This window comes from Punica granatum, chromosome 5 (assembly GCF_007655135.1).
Source record: "Punica granatum isolate Tunisia-2019 chromosome 5, ASM765513v2, whole genome shotgun sequence".
Taxonomy (NCBI): domain Eukaryota; kingdom Viridiplantae; phylum Streptophyta; class Magnoliopsida; order Myrtales; family Lythraceae; genus Punica; species Punica granatum.
In genome coordinates this window covers 22,137,726-22,159,950 of record NC_045131.1, presented here as the reverse complement: position 1 = coordinate 22,159,950, position 22,225 = coordinate 22,137,726, and the positions used below count along the sequence as shown (strand labels likewise).

The 22,225-nt window shown below is 39.5% G+C and overlaps 1 protein-coding gene and 1 pseudogene across 1 annotated transcript; one reads left to right on the top strand and one right to left on the bottom strand.

Annotated features, from left to right (window-relative positions):
- Window positions 1-10,259: 10,259 nt before the first annotated feature.
- LOC116208371 lies at window positions 10,260-11,087 on the top strand (annotated as a pseudogene).
- A 251-nt stretch (window positions 11,088-11,338) lies between these two features.
- LOC116208370 (dynamin-related protein 1E) lies at window positions 11,339-20,002 on the bottom strand. The gene is made up of 15 exons (XM_031541759.1): window positions 19,589-20,002; window positions 19,221-19,284; window positions 18,992-19,099; window positions 18,179-18,280; window positions 16,003-16,053; window positions 15,863-15,924; window positions 14,951-15,041; window positions 14,794-14,858; window positions 14,383-14,577; window positions 14,173-14,292; window positions 14,019-14,089; window positions 13,143-13,368; window positions 13,006-13,056; window positions 12,132-12,500; window positions 11,339-11,803 (listed from the first exon to the last, which is right to left on the bottom strand). Exons 1-15 carry the CDS (start codon window positions 19,727-19,729, stop codon window positions 11,675-11,677), a joined length of 1,845 nt encoding a protein of 614 aa, XP_031397619.1. The 5' UTR covers window positions 19,730-20,002; the 3' UTR covers window positions 11,339-11,674.
- Between the last annotated feature and the right edge of the window lie 2,223 nt (window positions 20,003-22,225).

Here is a 22,225-nt window from a genome sequence, read left to right as displayed (position 1 = left end):
CACCGCCAACTTCAGGTTCAGTTAGTACATGTGGCCTGGGGCCTAATCAGGATTGAAGACGCCACTACACTGTTTTATTTGGCCGGTGAGCCACCTAAGTCACACACGGCGTCAAGATACTAACTGCCTAAGGATTTAGGTTTGACTCGATCTTCTAACTAGAGAAATGAGTCCAGTGGCTTTGTTACGAGATTAGAAATCCGCAAGTCAATAAATTGCCATTTCGATACTCTCATGGGATTCTAATAGTTCTAACATCTTTTATTATTAAAGTCGAGTTATTTAATCATATGGCTGAGTTTTTCATTCGTGGATGTACAAAAAGAATAAAGAATAAATTACTAACTTCGCACGATCCACGTACTTATATAGGACTATATAGTCCGACTCTAAATAAATGGACCACACATTCGGGCCAAAAAGATAAATGGACCATACATTAAGGTTATTATCACACATACATGGGCCATACATTGAGGCCAATCATTCACATGTAGGCTAACTAGACCTAAAAGTGGGCCTAAGACCCGAAGAGGGAAAAATGGGCATAGGGCTCCTAATCTAGAAAATTTCTAAGTTAATTTCCTATATCTACAAATTTTTATTCAAGATTTTTCGATTTTTCTCGATTTATTAACAATGTCATATTAACACAAATTAACCAATTAATCCCCAAAAATCTATAAAGATGATTCTAACCTGCTCAAGGTCAAATTGACCTTCAATTTGGATCCTAAGAGTCAATTAGTGGATTTATTTGAGGAAGCCATGGAGGCCTCTCGACCACATCCCAAGGGAGGTGGCCGAGAGCCTCTTTGGCTCCCTCAAGCCCAAAGACGGTCTCCTCCTCTTCAATGCTAATCGTTTCCCGTATTTTTATGTTTTTTCGTTTCTCGTGCCGATGTCATTTTATCGATTCCATTTAATATCGTGTTTTGTGTATGTTAATGTGATTGTATGTATTTCCCAATATCATAGCGGCATCGGCTTCATATATGTTTGTTACTATCATGTGTGATGATCGAAGTATGCGAGAAACAATCAAAATTGGAACGAGGAGACCGTACGACACTCAAGTCAGGTCAATGGACCTTACGGCCATTCTCTAGAAGAAGTGGTCGAGGGCCCTTGACCCATCTCGAATAAAGTGGTGGCCTCCTTATCTCAATTTAACTTCGTTTTCTCGGATTATATGTAATTTCATTTCCCGTGTCGACACTAATTTAATGATTAATCACATTTTTAACGCGTTAATATAAAGTAATTTGCATGGATTTGTGTATCGAGAACCATCGCGGGCCCACGAGGGTCCAAGGGAGTCTCGGCCATCATTGACCGGGCCCCCTCGATCTTCGAGGACTAATCCTGGTCCTCGTGTCACAAGTCGCTTTCGATAATTTATACGATCGAGGATTAGGATTCTATTCAAGCGGTCAACCCATGACCGATCTAACAATCCAAAACCCACAAATTCAAAACATTCGGCAACCCGCTGAATTAATAAATTCCACAAATGGGGTAATCGAAATGCTTCATTCGACTAATTAATCTACTTGGCTTTCTAATAAAATGCACGAATCGACTAATAACTTGTAACCAAGCCAATAAGTTATGAACTGGTAGTCATTCCCTTTTCAAAACACACATTTCAACAAACTATTGAGATACATGGTTCGTGTAGCACGGATGTCTAGGAAGAACTCGTGCGTCCGGACTCGAGTTCCTGCCTGATTTCAAGCGGCTCAAGTTGGAATGCGAGAATTCTTCTTAGACCACTTCCGGGTAAATCAACCGTTCTTCAAGCTCCATCAGGGTTTACATACGACCTTGGAGGTCCTAGAGAAAAGGTCGACACGGACTATCGGCCAAGGTGACCCGTATCACATAGTCTCACTTTCGCAAAACAATTTTTCTGCCTTAAGGACAAGATTATCGGTTTATAATTTATCGACAACCTTAGGATTATGGTGATCGAAATACTTTGAGCCACGGGTAAAGACAAGCAGCCTGTGTGGGTGCAAGTCTTATTTGCATAGCCCCTCTCTATCCGACCGAAGTGTTTATGTCACTCTAGCATAGATTCGGGCGCTTAATCGGGTGCATTGTCATAAAACCCTACATCGGACTAATCATACACTCGACATAATCAAAACATGGGAAACAAGCGGGGTAGGACTTCAAGTTATAGGTTTCTAACAAAACACATTTTCTATCATAACCTGTTAACCCTCAATGTTGCAAAACAGAATAACTTAAAACAAACATACACATTCGAAACTTCACAACAGACATCATGTGTATCAAGTCATTTCCTTAAGCAACGCCGAATGTTGCGTTCCCTTCAAAGACGACCCATGGCCGATTCTCACCAAGCACGCTCGTTCTATTTTTTCTGCTTAGGATAGAAACATGTTTGCTATTCAACACCAATTCATAATTTGTTAATCATGTAAATATGACAGTTAACACGCCCCTTAACTATTTTTATTTGTTTCTATCTACTTCCATCTGTTTTCCTACGGGTGGAGCACAATTCCTTAGGACGCGACCAGCACGGGGTCCAACGCCCCAACAAACCAATTGCGTGTGACCTAAGTGCAGAATGGGGTCTACCATCAAGTCCCCGATTCGATCCAAATAGTGTCCAAGCAGAGGATGATTCGGATCGAGTCGTATGAAAAGGGGTTAGACAACCACCTAGGAGCTCAACCATTCTCATGACTATCTCGAGGATCATTCGGTCCTCTTGGGACCCGTTGGTCCAATTGGACCTAACCTCTGGCTCTCGTGAGCCTGCGTCGCATTAATTTCAATTTCGGTCTTTCTAAACCTACGATAAGCGAGAGTGGAATATTGATCGAATGTGAACCGATTGGAGTCCATTTGTTGTAATTTGTATTAATTTGAGAGTACATTGCGAGACATTTACTTGTATATTTATTTATGTAACGATCCCGATCGGCAAGCGTGATGTTCGAGAGTCGAGACTACTCGAATCGGTTTACGAGTCCTCGTACGAGCAGGACTATATAAGTCACGGGCTCAGTCCACGTGGTGAACTGGCCATCATGGTCTGGTTAGCCGAGACGCGAGAACTATGGACTGATCTCTTGACCCGAGGATCCGCTCCTCTTTTGGTCTCTTAGCCCGAATCGATTGCTTCCAAGAATTTACGGTATTAAATTAGGTAAGACGAGCAAAACCTAATCATGTGATAAACAAACTAAAAACGGCAAACCCTAGATAAACTAAAGTACCGACGGGTATGCAAGATATAGACTCGCACGTAACACAATCCCCGAATTCAGAATCCTCGATTCGACAAACCACTTGCCTTAGCAAACTAGGTGTATCCACTACCTCTAGACCCGGTGATGCGATTCCCGCAAAGAATGACGATACCCGATAACTAAAGGAACCCAAGATCGTTCCACAATCATATTTGATTGACAAACCTTCGACCCGCTGTTTACGACATAAACAATAACCTTGGTATAATTGACCTCAACCCGTTGTTTATTGCGAAACAAGAACCTTAGTATAGGAAGACGCCACAAACGGTAGTAGAAAGCCATTTGATAAGTCGATGATGAACGCCACAGAAATTTTTGATAAGTTTGAATTAATTCTTCAAGAACCAAAGAGAATACTCTCACAATTTTCTGAATGTTCCTTTTTCTTAAAAATTGACAAAATGAGTATATATAGACCAAAACTAATTCATAATCTGGCCATGTCTCATCGTAAAGTAAGGAAAATAAAATCTAAAGTATCTATAGAGATATAACTTAATCTATAAAGATATTAAATCTAAATTTTCTAGAATATCTCCATCAGATTTAAACTTAAAACAAATCTGATAATATCATTTCTTGATCTTCAACAAATATTCTAGAAACTTCTAGAAAGTGGTATTATCATGGGCTAATCCAAACTTTGCTGAAATCTTCTAGAACTTGAATCATATTGATGCATCTTTATTGATCACGTGGTTCATGTCCAATGAACCTCCACGAATTTGCTTGAGCCCAAACCTCTTGAATCAGGCCGTTGAGTTCATTTTTAAACTTCTTTGCTCCTGCTCGCGTAACCGATCCAATTGGAACTTGAACTAGATCTCTTGAAGTCATGCTACGATTTGCATCACCTAGGCAACTTACCGGCCCTTGACTTTCGGATCGTAAACAGGTAGTGGCGACTCCTTCTCACGCATATCCGTCACGCGTCCCCGAGAAGGTGGACACTCCCAAACCGTGAGATCATCGTGCACACATGTGGGCCCCGACGAGACGAATTTAGAGTGCGCACACTCACCATAGTCATGGAGGAAGGAGGAAACGCAAGAGGAAGGTGCGGACTGTGGTGGTTGTTTAGGCTGTTAGGGGCTTCAAATGGCGAAAATAACCTCACCAATGGACTCAAAAGGTCGAATATGTGTAGGACATGAAGTTTGTTTTGAGTTCAAGTTTGGTCGGGGAATGGTCGCCGGAAAACTGAAGTGGTTTTCCGACAAAACAAGGTGGTTTTAACCTAGGAGGGGGGACTGCCGAAATCTTGGGTTGAGAAGGAGAAAGAGAGAGTTGAAAGAAAGTTAGAGATTGAATGGTTTGTATGTGTAGAGAAAGAAGTTGATGATGAAAGTTGAATAGTTGAATGGGAGGTGTCTTGACTTGAAGATGAAGAACATAATGAATAGAAGATGAGATGGAGATGGATGGGAGATTGTGTGGTAAGGTGTTGGATGGGGATTAGAAAAGAGGAGTTTGTCTTTGGATAGATGAGATGAGAAGACAAGAGGAGAAATTAGAAGAGGAGGAGAAAAGATAAGAGATGGGGTGAGATGAGATGGTTGGATCATGGATGGGAATAGGAGTGTTGTGATTGGTTGGTGAAGATTTTGAGGGGTTTTGATTGGTAGAGGAAAGATAGAATGTATATGTATGTAAAGGTGCATGAGAGTGAATATGAAGAGAGAAGAAGAGAAGAAGAGAGGAGGTGAAAGTGACATAGAAGGATGGATGTGATGGGTGGATGATGGATGTGGGGGGGAAGTGGATCTCTTGGATGGAAGAGAGATGTTCGAGTCTCGACCAAGAGCGTTTGAAATTATGAGAACGAGCTCTCTACGCATTGTCGTAGTGAGGAAAGGAATTTTTAGAGCCCAATGTAAATGGTCTTCGGATATCTTGTTAAGCCAGGAGCCGCGGGTGCTCGGAGGTCATTTTCGATCCGATCGGAGTTAACTGCTTTGGTCGACTCCCTGCACATCGCGGCTGATAAAGATCGCGGGCGTGATGATGAGGCTGATACACACGAGTTTGGAAGTCGAATTCGTAAAGAGTGAGCTGATGCACAAGATCTTGGAGGCTTACTTGTTTCAAGTGGGCCAATTACACGAGCGAAGACAAGACAAATCCAACAAGTTATGGAGAGCTTGATGATGGGTTTTTTGGGCCAAGAGGAGTCTATTCAATTGGGCCTACAAAGAGCTTTATTCAATTGACTTGCCATGAGATAGTCAATAGCCCACCCAAAATTGAAGTAGACGTATAAGGAAAGTTGAGAGGTGATGAAAATGGAATAAAAAGAATACCAACTATTCTAGGTGGCATTTATTTAATTTTCTTTGTTATTTCTAGTTTTAAGAAATTAAGGTTATTCTAGTTGTCAAGTTTATTACTTTCTAGTTTCTCTTAGACTTATATAGAGGCTAAGTACTTGATCAGATGTTAGACTATTTTGGTGAAGTTTTTTTTCTCCTTTATTCTTCATTGAACTCCTTCGAATAATCAAGTGTGATAGCTTGTGAGATTCAGCACAATTTGATATTATTGATTGTTGTTTCTTCATGAATAATGGGTCAATAATCCTTCTTTGATATTATTGGTTCTATAAATAACATGTCAATAGCCTTCTTTATCTGAATTTGTATTTGACGATCTGCGAATTTATTCAAGTTGTTCATCGGGTTTCACAATCCTTCGTGAGGTCCGCATCGGTGGCCTTGTTCTGTTCATTCTATATCTTTTGTTGTCGGGGTGAACCGGTTGATTTTTGTTACCCGAACTTGACTTGGGGTTGACCTGAGGTCAATTGTAGAATTTGTGGCTTAGGTTCTTGCTCGAGGTTCCTAGATGATCCAGGGAGCGCTTAGGGCTTGTTAGGATGATCCCATATCGAAACCGGCTATGAATAGTGACCGGAGTTTGTTGGGTCGCTTTATGTTGGAGTTCTGGGAAATCATTTCCGATGACCTTCTGATGCCCCTCAAGAGCCAGTTGACCAAAACAGGGTGCTGATATGGTACGATGAACTTGTATGTCTGTTTCTGGTAGCATGGCCATGTTGAGATATTCACCAACGACTAGAGCAACAGGATGATGTTGTCCTATATTGCCAAGTGACTGGTTGAATATGCCTTGAAGGATGAACACAAAATATGAGGGGCGACGCCAAGCGCCCGATCGACTAGCTGTGAGCAACTGGGAAGACAAGTCGAACAATTCAGATAAGCCATTTCTCATCTCTCTTCCCCTCACTGACTATATATTATTGGTGAACTTTTAATTGCTAAGCCTCTATTAATTTCCTCTATTTTCTCCGAATTATAAACTAAATCATATAGATTTCTTGGCGTAAAAAAAAGTAATCACCTGCATGGGATAAAAAAAATTATCAAAAGAAGCAAAGGTCTTTCATGTGCTAGTTTCTGTTTTTGTACTGTGTTTGTGGAAGTCACGTTCGTGTTGTAGTAGTTATGTTGTTCTAGGCGTTTGTATGTTCAGAATGACCATTCCATTAGGAAGGCTTTGGAATAAAATTATGTCTATTGTTATTACTCGTCCACTCTCTTATATTTACTTATTTATTATCATCAAAAATAAAATTTACGTGCCACGCATGAAATAAAATTGAAAGACTCTCCGAATGGGGCCTTTACGAGAAAAGTAAACTCGCTTGTAACATCAAGACTCCCTCAGGGAGCCCGTTCTAGGAAAAATAACTCGATTTGGTCAATATCAAGACTTCCTCAGGAGCCTGTTATAGGAAAAATAACTAGATTTGGTCAATAACAAGACTCCCTCAAGGAGGCCACTTGAGGAAAAATAACTCGATTCGGTCAATATCAAGACTCCCTCAGGGAGCCCGTTTAAGGTAAAAAAGAACTCGATTCGATCAATATCAAGACTCCCTCAGGGAGCCCGTTCGAGAAAAAATCACTCAAGACGATCAATATCAAAGATCCCTCAAGGAGCCTTGAGAAAATTTGAGAAACTCGAAAAACTTGATAACATAACAACTGAAATAGAAATTCAGGAAATCCGAAAGATCATGCTATTACGAGTTCCAAGCAAACATTACACAGCCTGGTAGGAGAGGCAGGGGTGCCATCCACAACACGCCCTCCCCCGAGCACACACCGGCTTACTGTAAAAGGACATCCTTTTACAAGCAAAAGTTAACCTGCAGTACTACATGTTAATTTACGAAGAAGCCTAAAACATAATACTAGAAATCCTACGACTAAACATAACAGCACACCCGCCGATCTACTCCTCGGCAAAAAAGCCTCCGCAAATCATGTCTTCAGTATTTGCATCTGACGACGATTCAATAAGAGGGAGAGCACCTTGCATATCCAGAACTCTGCCATCCCCGCGAACAGCATTGTCTTCTAGTGGCAGCGGAGGATTTTCCCGCACAGCGGGTATCATCGCTGACCATCCCCTTCGCCTCCAGGATATATGTTCGCGACTCGGTTAGCAACTCCAGCAGCCTCCTCATTGCCTTCCGGAGCTGCATCTTCTCCTCGATCGGCAGCCTCGACACCCAGACATCATCCTCAGTGGTCTTGCACGCTAGATCTCGGGCCATAGAGTCACACTTCTCTTGAGCTGATCGACCCTCTATAGAGGAAGACGAATCCCTTCCTCCATCCACCTGTTTCATGGCATCATGGCGAAAAAATTCCGAAAGTTGCTCCTTGAGCATGGAAGAGACGGCAGCTTGCTTATCCACCAAGTCTAGAATCAGCTTTTTGTAGCATGTGGTGAAATCGGCATCCTCCACGTTCTTTTCCCGAGAATCCGCACCCAGGCACACGTCACTCCCGTAGCAGAATTAGTAGCAGAATTGGTAGCAGTCTTCCTAGAAGAGGAGGCTGCCGCAACACTTTTCTCTTTCCCCCTATCGACACTGTCCTTAGAACCCAGCTGGCTCGACAACAGCACACGATTTATGGTGTCATCGGAATGCATTGTCTTCGAATCCATGGCTTGGGGGCAGCTTTTGCAGCGGCCGAGTCCCTTTTCTCGCTTAACCGCTGCAACCTTCTCCTCGGTCGCTCCTCCACATTTAGCACCATCGTGAGACGCTCTTCCCCCTACCGGCCTCTTCGCCACCATAAAAGCGTAGCGTGAGTATCTCCCACCTGCAACCAAAGTGACGACGTCGCTCAACCATTCGCAGCAAAATCAACCAAGAAATGACACACAACTCGACGTACTCCTATCTTAACTCTTTGGTGGATCATCTGCAGCCATGAAAACGGCCTTGTGCATCCAAAATTAAACAAGAAGGAAACCTCCAGCTAACAAGGCTGCTCTGTCGTGCATGTGTCAGTCCCTCCAGAACGTGGGAAATCTTTTCTATCTGTCAACTGCAGGCCACATTGAGAAAACTGTTCAAGTCTGAGCTTTCTTGCCCTCAGCTCAGACTTGTGGGGCAAGTGATAGGTCCCCTATACCAGGGGCCCAAAAGGATCCAGACCAAAGAAGACCAGGAGAGCCCACTGACAGAATAAGGAGGCCCGGCCCTTTCGGAGTGGCAGTTATCGAGAATTATCCGTAGGACACCTTCCATAAGTATGAAAGGAAGGCAGTTATGAGGGAAGGAGAGAGGAATGATTGCACACACTGTATTTTCCGGACATTATCAATTCTATTGGAACATTACCCCTGAATGTATCCTTCTATGGCTGGCAACAAATATGAAATGTCTGTGTTCATGTTTCTTCCCTCTACTTAGGAATATCTAGAATACGACATTTCTGGTCCCGAATCTCGGTGAATGTTAACATTCCATTCTTATGATATCAGCCCCTAAATACTGAAATATTATTATTTTTTAGCAGCTCTGTTATTGCCTATTCCGATGACAAAGTAGATAGATTAGTGCAGTGCAGTGTGGGATGATGAATTTCGCTATAAAGTTCTGCCCAATCACTGAGATTTCTTACAAATATCAGCAGCGGGATGCTGATCACTCTTTCACCAGATAGGCAGTAAGCAACTGGGTTCATGACAGATAGCTTTAAGTGGGGTGGAGAATTAAACATGAAACAGGCCTTGTATGGCAGAGGACGAAGACAGAAAGGGAAGAAATCAATTAGGCGTACGGTGTCCAAGATTGTGGAACATTTTCGGTGCCGTATGTTGCTGCCCGGTGCCCAACATTTTTTTATAGGAGCTACATTTGGAGCAAGTAATGTAGTAATTAGGTCTTAGATTTATTAAACTCACGACCCGAAAAAGGCAATTTGAAAATAAAGAAATAGTTTATACGTTCAAGATAATTACATATATACAAATGCCCTCCCATTTTCATTTGATTTTATCTGATCCGTTTGAAATCAATCAACAGATTCTGAATTTTCACACCGTTAAAATGTTAAGCCTCATCTCACATACCATTAGTTAATCATTGATTGACCATGTTCTGTTATCTTTTTTCTTTAATACGTCAGTGGTAATACCATGACCAGCGCTTGCTGCCAGCAGTCTCGTTAGCTCATAACATAGGCTGGTCTTCTGTTCAAATCCAAAGTGATGCTCTTGTTATTGAAGAGATCCAGGATTCCTCTTACTTGCCTTTGGAGTCAAAGCCGTTGTCTTAGATAGTATTTCACCTTTAGTTCCAATTTGCAGGTCTGTACATGGATTAACTGTAACTTAAAACTCATTATCTCATGATATAATCTGGTGGGCCTCTCGTTTTGCCTGTGACTATTTCATTTGTTTGCCGGTTTACTCCAAACTTTGGTTCAATCTTCTTATATTATATGTAGTCATAATTTCAGATTAAAAAAAAAAAGGAACCATTTACTATTATTCCATGCCTGAAGTTTCAGGTATTTATCGTATTTAATGATATTTCTCATCATATTTTCATCTACCTTTTGTCCAACTGATTTTGTAATACACTGTGTGATCACTCATAATGAAAAATTATTTCTTATGAGTTTATTTCTCTCAAGTATCTGCACCTCTAAAAGGGATGAAAGACTACAACTTCAATGCTTCATTCTTTACAGTAAAAGTATGCTGTCGTCTGCTGCGCCTCTCGAAGCAGTCTTGTTCGACATAGATGGCACACTCTGTGATTCAGACCCCCTACATTATTACACTTTCCGGGAAATGCTTCAAGAGGTGAATCCCTTCTCTTAAGCTAGATGATTATGATGTTCACCATGCTCAGTGGAAGAAGTAATTGCGCATTTTGGTCTCAGGTGGGATAGAATGGAGAAGTTCCCCTAAACCAAGGAGTATTTCATCAAGAACATCAGCGGAATGCATAATGAGAATCTTTGTCACGTCCTATTTCCTGATTGGCAAGTCGAAAGGGCCCAAAAGTTCTTGGAAGACGAGGTCATGTTCCGAAGGTATCTATCTCTTGCTGCCGAAGTTGCACATTACTATGGAGACGGAACATGAAACAAGAAAAGGTGAACTTCTCCTCTCGTTCAATCGAGCTTCTTAGATTGGCACAAGAAAAACTGGAACCGACGAAGGGGCTGCAAAGTTACGTAAATGGATAGAAGATCATGGACTCAAGAGAGCTGTTATGACCAATACCCCGAGGCCAAATGCTGATCTGATGATCTCCCTGTTGGGGCTTACTGGCATTTTTGACACCCTCGTTATTGGAGGCGGATGCAAAAGAGCCAAGCCATTCCCTGACCCATATCTGAAGGCCCTGGAGGTGTTGGGTGTGGTCATGTAAGCATGCCTTTGTGTTAGAGGTTTGGCACCCTACCAGAAGATTAGGTCCTACTCTAAAATTAATATTTCATATGAAATCCTTAAGGAACTTACGTTTTTCATTTTCTTCTTTTATATCATGGGGAGCTTGAAATCCAGTTCCCTCATACTACCATTTTAGTGATCTCAATGCATCAACAGATGTCCTCCGAAAAGGCATATAAGTATGTAAGCTTTTAAACACTCCTGAGTATTACCTACTGCTGCCTAGAACCCATTGAAAGTTCGTCCATATGATCACAGCCCAGTCAACTTCAGGAGCAGCCTGCTGATACACAAATACTCCTCAAAACAGATGATAGGGTATTAAACATCCCTCAGATTCTACATCCAAACCTCTTCAACTCATATCTCCTTGTCGTATCTGCTTAATCAGACAACATGGTCAATGCCCATCATAATAATTATCAAGAGACGTTCATCCTACTCATCATAATTATACAAACATCGCTGTGACCAATTATATCGTTAAGATACGTCATCCCCCACGCCCCAGACACACATTGTGAATAAAATTAATGACAGATATACAAACAACAAATCGGATTGTTTACAGAAAGACGAATCATTTGGAAGGGTTCCAAATGAACAGTGAGATAGAGAGAGAGAGAGAGAGAGAGAGTCATTCATCTCCATCACCGAGCCCATGAAACAGAATCGATCTCGTCCCTCGCTGACTTGTACAACTCGAGCCTTTTTGCACACTGCTGCCTCCTCTCCATCAGTGCTGGGTCTTCATCCAACAATTGTCCCAACTGCTTCGCCTATTTCACAGGACAGAAATTTTTAGCCCATCGAAATGGCAAACTGTAGTTTCAAAGCACATAATTTACGCTTTGGCAAAACAGCACTGCATCAGATACCATTTGGAATATATTCTGAACTCAGCTTAACACCATGTAAATCACAAACCCAATAATGTATGGCGTATAAATCCAAGGGAGTAAATAAACACAAACAATTTTATGCCATGAAAGTGTACTATTCTAACAGCAAGGTATGTCCCTGGTTCGACTCAAACAAACATTAGATTAACCACAGAATTAAAAATATATATATGCCCCATGTGCGTGATTGAGAGAATGCACGTACCTCTTTCTTCCCAATTTGGGTGTAGAAGTGATTTAGCAGTGAATGCTTAGCTTCTCTAACTTGGCAGTGGACAACAGCCTTAGGGATTGTGCTCCTGAGTGTCTCAGACACCATGCCAATGTAAGAAGACACATTCGATGCTATCCTCCGGAAATGCCCTTCTGTGTATCTGTCCACGTTAGAGGCACTCTGGTTTCCTCCTTTCTCCACTTCCTGTGGAAGTCTACGGAAGAAGTCCACTGTCAAGTATGAGGACTCCATGTCCACCAATCGAATGATAGTTTTCTTGCTGTCCTCACGGAATTTTTCCAAAGCTTGACCAGCTGCAGCAGCGATTTCAGCTTGAAGACTTGGGAATCGCTTCAACTCCTGTTTTTGTCACATGAACACGTTAAATCAACCAAAGAAAAGGACTAGTGCTCATTTGATACAGGAGAATGGAATGAAATTGCATTAGGGAATGCAACAGCATTTGTATTGCAATTTCCTTCCATTCATCTGCACGATATTTGGCTCATAAATTTGCATGAAGACAATACTGTCGACTTTAATCAATCAGAACAGAATCAGATTGGACTAAAAGTACCGGAAACTAGTACACAGGGATCTCATTCTTCTAGGAATTCCATAAGAATAAAGGTAGAGTATCACAAAACTCCTATATTTGTAGGTTTGTTTTCAATTTTTACTCTCGAAGTGGACAAGAAATAAATGATGAATTTTAGATTGAAATATAGAAACAGATTTGAAGCTATTCTAGAAATTCTAGCTTTGCTTGAGAAAATGCTGACACGGGATTTCGATGTTAAATATAACCATGAGGAAGATAAACTGACGACAAAATTCCTAACTGACTCAATGTTTGGAACCTCACCTGTGTTTCTGCTATTGATTTCCTTACGAGTTCTTTCAAGACAAAATGGACCTACAAAACAAATTAATATGTTAAGAATATATTGCACTCTTCAAATTGATGAAAACCAATGTAGCCTATGAAACAAAAGGACTTACAGCATCCACTGAGGCCTCAGATGGGCCCCTAAAGTAATTTAGAGACCCTTCAATTAGCCGTCTGTAACCTTGTTCCGGTGCAATTAGGTGAGGCTGATAACCATCAGCCTCGGAAACCACTTTTCTGACGTTTTGGACGGAGAGATGCCGATCAAAAGGAAGCTTTCTCAGGGCAGCAGGGAGCTGATTGTCAAAAACTCCATAAATACGGTCACCTCCAGGTCGGCTGCCAAAACAAGGAGTTTGATAAGCTCAATCAAGCATGGGATTATAACAAAAATTACCACTTTCAAGAAGACTGCCGAGGAAAACAAAACCTAAAAGAACATACTAATACGCTTTATCTAACAGGTTTTAGTTCAAATGTTTCTAGCCAAGGTTCATGCCTCCAAGCCCACTCATTTTACCTATCCAATATAATCAACTTCATGAGTTAGATCTCCATAAGTCTTGCAAACTAGGCATAGCAAGTATGGGATACACATACAACCACATTTTCATATATATCAAGCTCAAAAATCTAGAGATGTGTGTACAACCACATTTTCAACAGAGCTCAAACTTCTTGAGCAATTTGTCAAATTTTTTCCAAAAATTGTTGCTACCACGAAGATGTACTTCCAGCATAACAAACCACCATCTTCATTGAACAAGCTCTCCATCTAAACACTTCAGTCTGGTACCTCATGATGAAGTCGTGAATAGCAAATGGTAAATTTTATGAGACTCAATATTTAAGATCAGAGACACCAAACACGGAGTACAGTTCAAATCTAGTCCTTGATAAAAACAAAATAAAACTTCTGCATCATAAACAATGTGTGGAAAATGGCACTTTGTTCACTATGTAAAAATACAAGATAAAAAGACATTTACCCCCCATCTAGATGCTCCTTGAAGATCTTGTCAAATGCACGACAAAGCTCCAAAATCATGTATAACTGAGCCTGGAGAAAAAAATTTCAACTGTAGAACAGTTGCATATTTTTTTAAGCATAATAATAATGAAACTGAAACAGATAGCACTTACCCCAGCATCAACAGCAATTGGCCTTCCAAGATGATCAAGTTCTGATTCAAGCTCATCGATGCTTTTATTAATCAAGGATGTAATGCTTGGTATGCGTGCCCTAATAACAGACTCCAGGTGCTGAAACAAGATGACATGGTCAAAAAAGCACGCAACCTTCACAGGAAAAAAATTGCTTTACAGTAATTACTGTGATGCTGTTAATCAAACCTTTGACAGAAGCTTTGCAAGATACTCCGAGCCCATTTTGCTAGCCAAGTGGCCATAGTCAGTACTGGTGGCAAAGTACTCACGCTCTTTCCGTCTTGCTACAATCATGTCTACATTTCTATTTATATCAGCTTGTGAACGATTTACAATTCCAACCCAAGGATGTACCAACCGGTAAGCTCTTCCTTCGAGAACCTGAGAAGGTAAAAGAGAGTGAAAGGGAAAAGAACGGAATTCCATAAGTCAAACAGTCCAAAAGTGATGGGAGCAACAAAATTTTGAAAAGAAATAAAATTTACATAATTAGAGTTTTCAGGATAACATCTAAGGATATTTTTCAACTCAAGTCCGTATCCCTGGCTGTCCCTCCAGAATGGCTCTAGAGAGAGAGAGAGAGAGAGAGAGGCTTACATCCAGTGCATTAGTTCCTCTATCCATTAGATCAAGCTTAGTCAGCACTCCAAATGTTCGATCCCCTATCAAACCATAGTTCTATCATTTTAGAACTATTACGACCAAACACTGTTCGGCTACAACACCAGAAAAAAAAAATAAGTAAATAAAATACCTGTAGGATCCACTTCCCTAGCAAGCTTTATTGCATCTGATGTCGCAATATCTTGATTAGCTGGAGTTATTGCTAGTATGATACAATTAGGCTACAAGAAAGAAAAGTTCATTTGACCGGGTTAGTATTATATGATAGAGCAAAAAAGAGAGAAAAAACTAAACATAATGAAAATCAAAGCATCATATAAGATCACCAACATCATGCACATAAGGATATCAACGTCTTTGAAGAATACACATAGCATCTCACTTGATTATAGCCCATAATGTTCAATTAATAAAGTGCAGAAACAAAATGATACCCTTGCAGGATATAAAACGATCTCTCATGCAATTGCTTCGGATTTTGTTCTGTTCTACTTGTAAATAAATGAGATTTAGCAAATCGGGGTTTAAAAGATGTTTGCATCACTGCATCACTCGGCAAGGATAAATTTAAAGAGCTTCCATTAAGTCAAGATTTACAAGGATAGAGAGAGAGAGACTGAGAGACAAAGAGAAGGACCCATTACTTTGTTATGAAACTGTATGTACCATCACCAGTAAAGTTAAATTAACAACATGATCTGAAAGGGGGACCAGAACACCATTCACCAGTAAAGTCAAATTAACAACGATATGTTCCACCTTAAATACAAACACTAGTCTTATATATTCTCAAAATACAAACTGCAAAAAGGTAGACGTATCTACATAAATAGCCTAGTCAAGATTCATAATTCAACATTGAAAGAGAGCATCTTATTATCAGTACCCACGTATTTAAATATTGAAGAAAAGAATTGGGGTAACGATTTTTGTCTGAGTCAAGGATACAAATCAAGGTATACTGTACACAACTCTGTAAATGGACGCCCTGACATATAACAACGAATTATATTTGCTGCATAGCAAACATACGAATCATTACCTTCTCAACATAGGATCGAACCATCGTTTCGATGTCTTGCACGATACTTTCAGGTTGCCCCTCTGAAAGAAATGACACCCTTTATTACAAGTACACAAGATCGTAAGTGATTGTCGAGCTATAACAAAATGTAATCATACCAACAGCAACTTTCGTCAAACCCGGCAAATCAATCAGGGTCAGGTTGACAACTGCAAGAGAATGAAGAGAATTAACAAGAGGCAACAAAGTATTAGCATTCACAAAATAGAAGCTTCATAACCATATTTACAAAAGAACAAGCCTTGATCAGTAGATAGCCTAGACTCACTAGGAACAGTATTTAGATACTTATACAAATTAGAAAAGCACCAGAATTCAATTTACGGCATTCAAAAAATTGGCATCTAGTGAACCAGTAATTAAAATCACACATGCCACTGCCATCCACATATACTCACGTAGATAAAGCCCTTAGTTAAACAATTAAAGTAAATGACATATATATACACATACACACACACTCACATATATATCATAAAACACCCGATTTTTATTCATGAACATTCACCGTGTCTTTGCCAGCAAGTGCCCAGGATTAATTTGACAGAATAAATAGCTAGAAATAGTGGGTTTTTATGTTCCCTGCATAATATTTATGCAGTATAAATTCATCAGCATTCCCAATCTAAAATTTTGCCTGGCTCCAAGTTGGAATAATCCCTTAGCAGCCCAGTAGGGCCAATTCATGGCTTCTCTCCAATGTGCCTCAAGCCACAAAGCAGACTGTCTCCAGTTTTTCCAGGAAAAAGATCGATTTACAACTAAAATGACTGAAACATGCAATTTTAATTAAAAAAAAATGGTCTCTTTACATAATCCTACAAAGTCACATTCTGAAAACATTTTTTATACCTTAAATTAGTTTTATGATGAAAAGTTTAGCCATCATTTTCAATGCCCAAAAGTAAAAGAGTCTCTTTACGCAAACTTATAAAAGTCACGTTCTTAAATCGTCTTTTATACGTTATAATATATTAGTTCTACATTATGATGTTAAGGCATTACTTTCAATACCCAGGCATCCACATAACCTCCAATCTAACTTTTAATCCACGGACCCATATATTGGTCAGTGCAATGTCCAGGCTAATTCTGGAAACCGTGGTCCCAATCCACCCTTGTTTATTCGATGGCAGAATCAGCCCTTGTACATTCATCTCATGTCTAGATCCAATTAATTAGGTGACCTTTCAATATTCAATTGACAAGCGTCTGCATGCCTTCTTTTATTAATTAACATCTGTGACCCTTTATTGTGTCCTTTTTATTTTATAATTTCTACTGCAGCCTATCCGACAGCAACAGGCCTCTTAACATATTTTCCTATGTTTTCCCATTCCTTATTCAGAAATCTACATACTGCTTTTAACAGTTTTTCAATGTCTAGACTGAGGACTATGAGAAAAAATTTGGCTGGTCAGTTACTCGGTGGTCAAAGATGTGGAAGAGAGGCAATGACGTAAGCAATTTGTGAATTAGGATGAGGCTGAAGGGATACCAAATTAGTAGAAAGCTATTGCATATTTTTTGTTTATGCAATTTTGGGATGGAGAAGAATTGATGAAAGATGGGGAAAAGAAAAGTGGGGAAATGGAACAAGTAAGCTTGGGATTATACTCTGGGGCATAAGATGAGGACATCCTGTGGAACAATCTTTACATATAATGTCTTTATACAATATAATGCAAGCATAAAAAAAGCATAGCTTATATAGTATATAATAACGTGAATATAATGCTCAAACGACCCTTTATCCTTTTGAAAGTTTGACTTTTACATAAATTTCTCTAAAAACGAAACTGATTTAAAAAGTAAGGTCATGCAATCATCAATTTATCAAGCAGCCACAGACCCACTCAACAAACCAGTCACTATCGGAAAGCCAAAATAAAAGCACAAGCCATCTTAGACAGTAAAGAAAGCACTTATGCTTCCATAAAAACTTCTTAGCGTCAGAATTAAGACGAGAAGACTTTACTTTCTACACAAATATATCTCAGATGGATCTGGAACAGGATATTGCGAAGACTAGTATACTAAACATCCCAATTAATGGCTAAGACGCTAATATAAGCTGGTTTTCAAAAGCATGAAACCAGAATAAAAGACTACTAAGCTAAGACGATAGCATGATATGCCTCTCTTATCAGTTATCAGAGTAAGAGTAACAGACTTGCTCAAGATAGAAATTCATGTTTCCCAATGACAAGATTCTCAAATAGAACTTCTAATCTAGTACAAAAAGGTTGTTCCAGTAACATGTTTGTGGCGTACCATTTGGAGAATATATACTGAGATGGATGGGGATAGGAGATATCTGCTTTGTCTTCCCGGTAACTCTATCAGTTTCATCCTGTATTTCCTTGCGCACAGCAGCTGTAAAACAATGCTATGCAATATTAGTTGCGACACAAAATTGGCGGCTCGTAGTATAATACATGCAAAAAGAAAGCAATAGTAACACAGCTGGTTTTCTTATGAGGGAAGACCACCCATAACAGATCCATCTCGCTGCTATGGAATCACTTAATTTTTTAATGAGTCATTAGAGAAAGACTACTAGATGTTTATGAAATAGATTATAGATGTCAAAAGAAGAAGTAACTCAAGTTCCTACAGTTAAATACCCTGAGACACTCTACTTCTAACATAGAACAATATAAACCCCCTGCAACTGTTGGAGCAGCACTTATTTAACTTAAAGTTTTATTGCCACGCGGTAGAACTCAAAAACTCGAGCCCACCTAAACCAAGCACATTACCCTACCCAGGCTTGACCCAAATTAAACAGTTGTCGTCTTTCAAAAGAAAAATCTTTCCGGATCCCAGTACAGATGACTGCAGCATTATGTCCACCCAGTTAGTGACAAATAAAAGATTGACTGAACATCACAACCTACTATCATTTACTACAACCATATAATTCTGCATGCAGAAAAGGATTCTCTCCGTGCTTCAAATTTGACCGCATTTTTCCAAGTAAATTAGTGATCTTGTAAAGAAAAAGCACATTACTGGAATCAAATAAACAAAGAATCAACCACATGATACTGAATTCAAAAGAAAAGAAAAGGGCAGAGGAAATACAGAAATCAGTGAATCTCCTCTTGGGAAGGTGAAGAAACTCAGCATACTCAGGTGCTCCCTCCTCCGTCTTATGAAGTTGCAGAACCAATGGACGCCTTGTCACAATTCCTGCACCATTATCCAGAAGTAACTTCAGCTCAGCACCACGCAGAAACACCAGACCCGTCACCCTCACAGCCGGAATTTTTAAACATAATACGTAAAGTAAAATGACAACAAATTTGCTCACCGGATCCTCGGGGCAGAAAGTCTCTCCCAACAATACTCTCCAGAACTGAAGATTTCCCCGAGCTCTGTCATTTGCAGAGTGTCAGGAAAAGGGAATTTTCGCAGAACCATGAGCAAATCAAACACTTCCTCCCAGCTACTCTTCCTAAACCATGTTAGTCACTGATATTACCCGACGCACCAAAGGTATCAATCCTACCCATGAATGAACACAAGTACTTTAAATTTCTCTTCTTTACTACCAAATTCCATCAGTAAGGCTCTCTCAAAGTGAGAATCTCTTCTGCAACTTACACACATCTCTCTCTCTGGGTCTTTCTCTTTGGCACACAGGCACAAAAATAAGAGTGAGGGATCAAGAGAGAGAACCTGCCCCCCGACGACGGCGACGGAAGGAAGAGCTTCCCAGAGCGAAGAGAAGGCGCCATCGCCGCCGCCGTAGTCTCCAAGCACCGTGCAAGCCCTCTGTATCCGGTTAACCAGTCCTATCAAGCTCTCCATAGTAGTCATCTTCGGGGACCCAAACACTAAAACCTCTGAGAAGGGCAGACAGACAGAGAGACAGAGAGACAGAGAGCGATTGACTTGACGAGGACCCACAGAGGAAAGGAGATGAAGGAAGAAGAGCAGCAGAGCTGCGGCAGCTGCCTGTGATATCCGAGCAGTGTTGGCTGTGACTCTGTTCTGCGGTGGCGTGGTGAAACGAGAAAGAAGGGAGAAAGCGAAGGTTGTCGTTTGGAGATACGTAACAGTCGGGGACGGAGAGGAGGGATATAGCGCTCGGCTGTCTTGATATGTCCCTTTGTCTGCCACGGACGGTTTTTTCCTACTTTCTTTTTTGTTTTTGTTTTTTTTTAACGCTTCTGAAATTTGAATTTCGAATCTTTTAACAAACGGCGAAGTGGGCCACGGGAATTGTTCAAAACGCTAACAAGTGGGAGCTTTTGTGGTAGAGGATAAGGTGCCCGTTGGCGACGCAACGGTAAACTATCCTCGAAATCCATTGGACCTTGTTTAGTTGATCTTTGAGGGGTTGTTTATCAAAAAAGTTGGTGAATTTAATTTTAGAGTTAAATAGAGTTAAGTTTGAATTTTAATTGATTTGTAATGATTGTATTATTGAATTATGAGAAAAATTGTAAAAAAGTAATGAATAGCTGAGAGAATTTAATATTAAAAATTAAATTAAATGATTAAAAATATTGAAAAAAAAAAAGAAAAAAAAAGTAATAATTATGTTGTTAATTTTTATTGTATAGTGAGTAGAGTTAAAATTTTAAAAACGTAACTCACAAACCAAATAGAGTGGTCTTCTAGGGGTTGTTTAGTTTATCTTTTTGGGGTTGTTTGAACCGTGGGAAAGTTTCGATTTTGTGCCAGGAATCTTTGCACTTTCCCCTCTAAATTACTTTGTTTGGGTGGATATAATTTTTTCGAGAGAATACTCAATAAGTTCTCTCAAGGAAAATAAATTTGGCAGGTCAGGAAATAGTTTATCAAATGTAATGAGGTATATCGAAAAATCTTTTTGTTGAGGAGTAGATTGATGAATTTATCATTAAAAATTGTTTGTGCTAAATGAGAGAAAAAGTCAATGTATATATGAATGTAAAAGTATATAAATAATTTATTATTAAAATATTAATTATAATAATAGTCAGAAAAAAGTGTGCAAGAATTTATTATTAAATAAAAAATAATAATGATTGTGTTATCGAATTAAGGGAAGAACGAAGTGGAGTGGAATAGAAATATTATTAGTTCATTTGATTTGGAAGTTTGAATTTTACTCCACTCCGTCCAGTCTAATAAAGGTGAATGTAGATATTATAAGTATAAATAATATATGGAGAATTTATCATTAAAAAATTAATTGTAATAATGATTGAAAAAAAGTAAATGTGCGAAATTATTAATAAATAGAAAAAAAAGATAAAAAAGTGTATATATATATATATATATGTATGTAAAAATAGGTGGGAATAGCGGTTATGAAAAATATGCATGGAAATTAATTATTAAATAGGATAAAGAGATGAAAAAGTAACTTGTTGAATGCAATTAAGAATCTCAGACACATAACTTCACAATCAACAAATCAGCTAAATCCAAATACAAATCCAAAATAGAGTGACCCAACATCATCAACTAAAGGGCAGCAACTAAATAAACTCAAGCTATCCATAATCAATAAATCCAAAGCAAAACTAGATTGATGCAAATCACCTAATCAATGAATGTCGAGGCAGCAGCTCACCGCCTGGGAAAGGAGGAATATGCAGCAACTTAGCTCGGGCTTGAGAAGGGAAAACTCAATTAGGAATAGGAAGGCAAAACGTAACAGCAGCTCGCCGATGAGAGGTGGAAGAGAGCACGATGTAGAAGAAAACGAGATTGAGCGACGTGAGGGAAGTCGAAGACAGATGCGTAACTAAAAGGAAACACCGACGCAGTGCGGAACCCTAGAAGGCAAAGAAACGATCAAGAGATGGTATAAAGCAGTGTCTGGTGATCAAGAGACTCCAAATTCGATACTCAGTATGACTATCTGTACCTCTTTATTGGATATTGAATATTGAATATTTCTATTTCAATGTCTTGTAACTTAAAAAGAAAGAAACAATAAAGAAATGGGGGGAATAATAAGAGGAAAGGAAAAATTACTTCGGTGGTACAAAAATTTTATAGATATAACAGTTTAGTACAAACCATTACTTTTTAATATTTTAATACAAAAACTTCTAAAATTTTGCAATCAGCTACATTCCATCAATTGCCAAGTGACGCCATTAGTATTTTTTGACGTGGAAATCTCATGTGTAATTTGACATCTAGTGTGGCAGAAAGAATACCATAATATATTATTTTTCATATCAAAATTTTATTTTAAATTATATTAAATTAGATAAATAAAATAATTAAAAAATCAATCCCTCCTCCTACTCGACTATCAGGGTGGGGGTGCCCCCGCCAATAAGGGCGTTTCGTCAGTTGGCTTAGTCGAGG

Excerpts from the sequence above, each read along its gene's own strand:
- LOC116208370 (XM_031541759.1), bottom strand. The coding sequence starts at position 19,729 with ATGACTACTATGGAGAGCTTGATAGGACTGGTTAACCGGATACAGAGG. Across the intron at positions 14,859-14,950 it reads TAGGGAAGTGGATCCTACAG|GGGATCGAACATTTGGAGTG; the intron begins GTATTTTATTTA and ends ATGGTTTGATAG. Across the intron at positions 13,369-14,018 it reads AAGGAGCATCTAGATGGGGG|CCGACCTGGAGGTGACCGTA; the intron begins GTAAATGTCTTT and ends TTGTTTTGGCAG.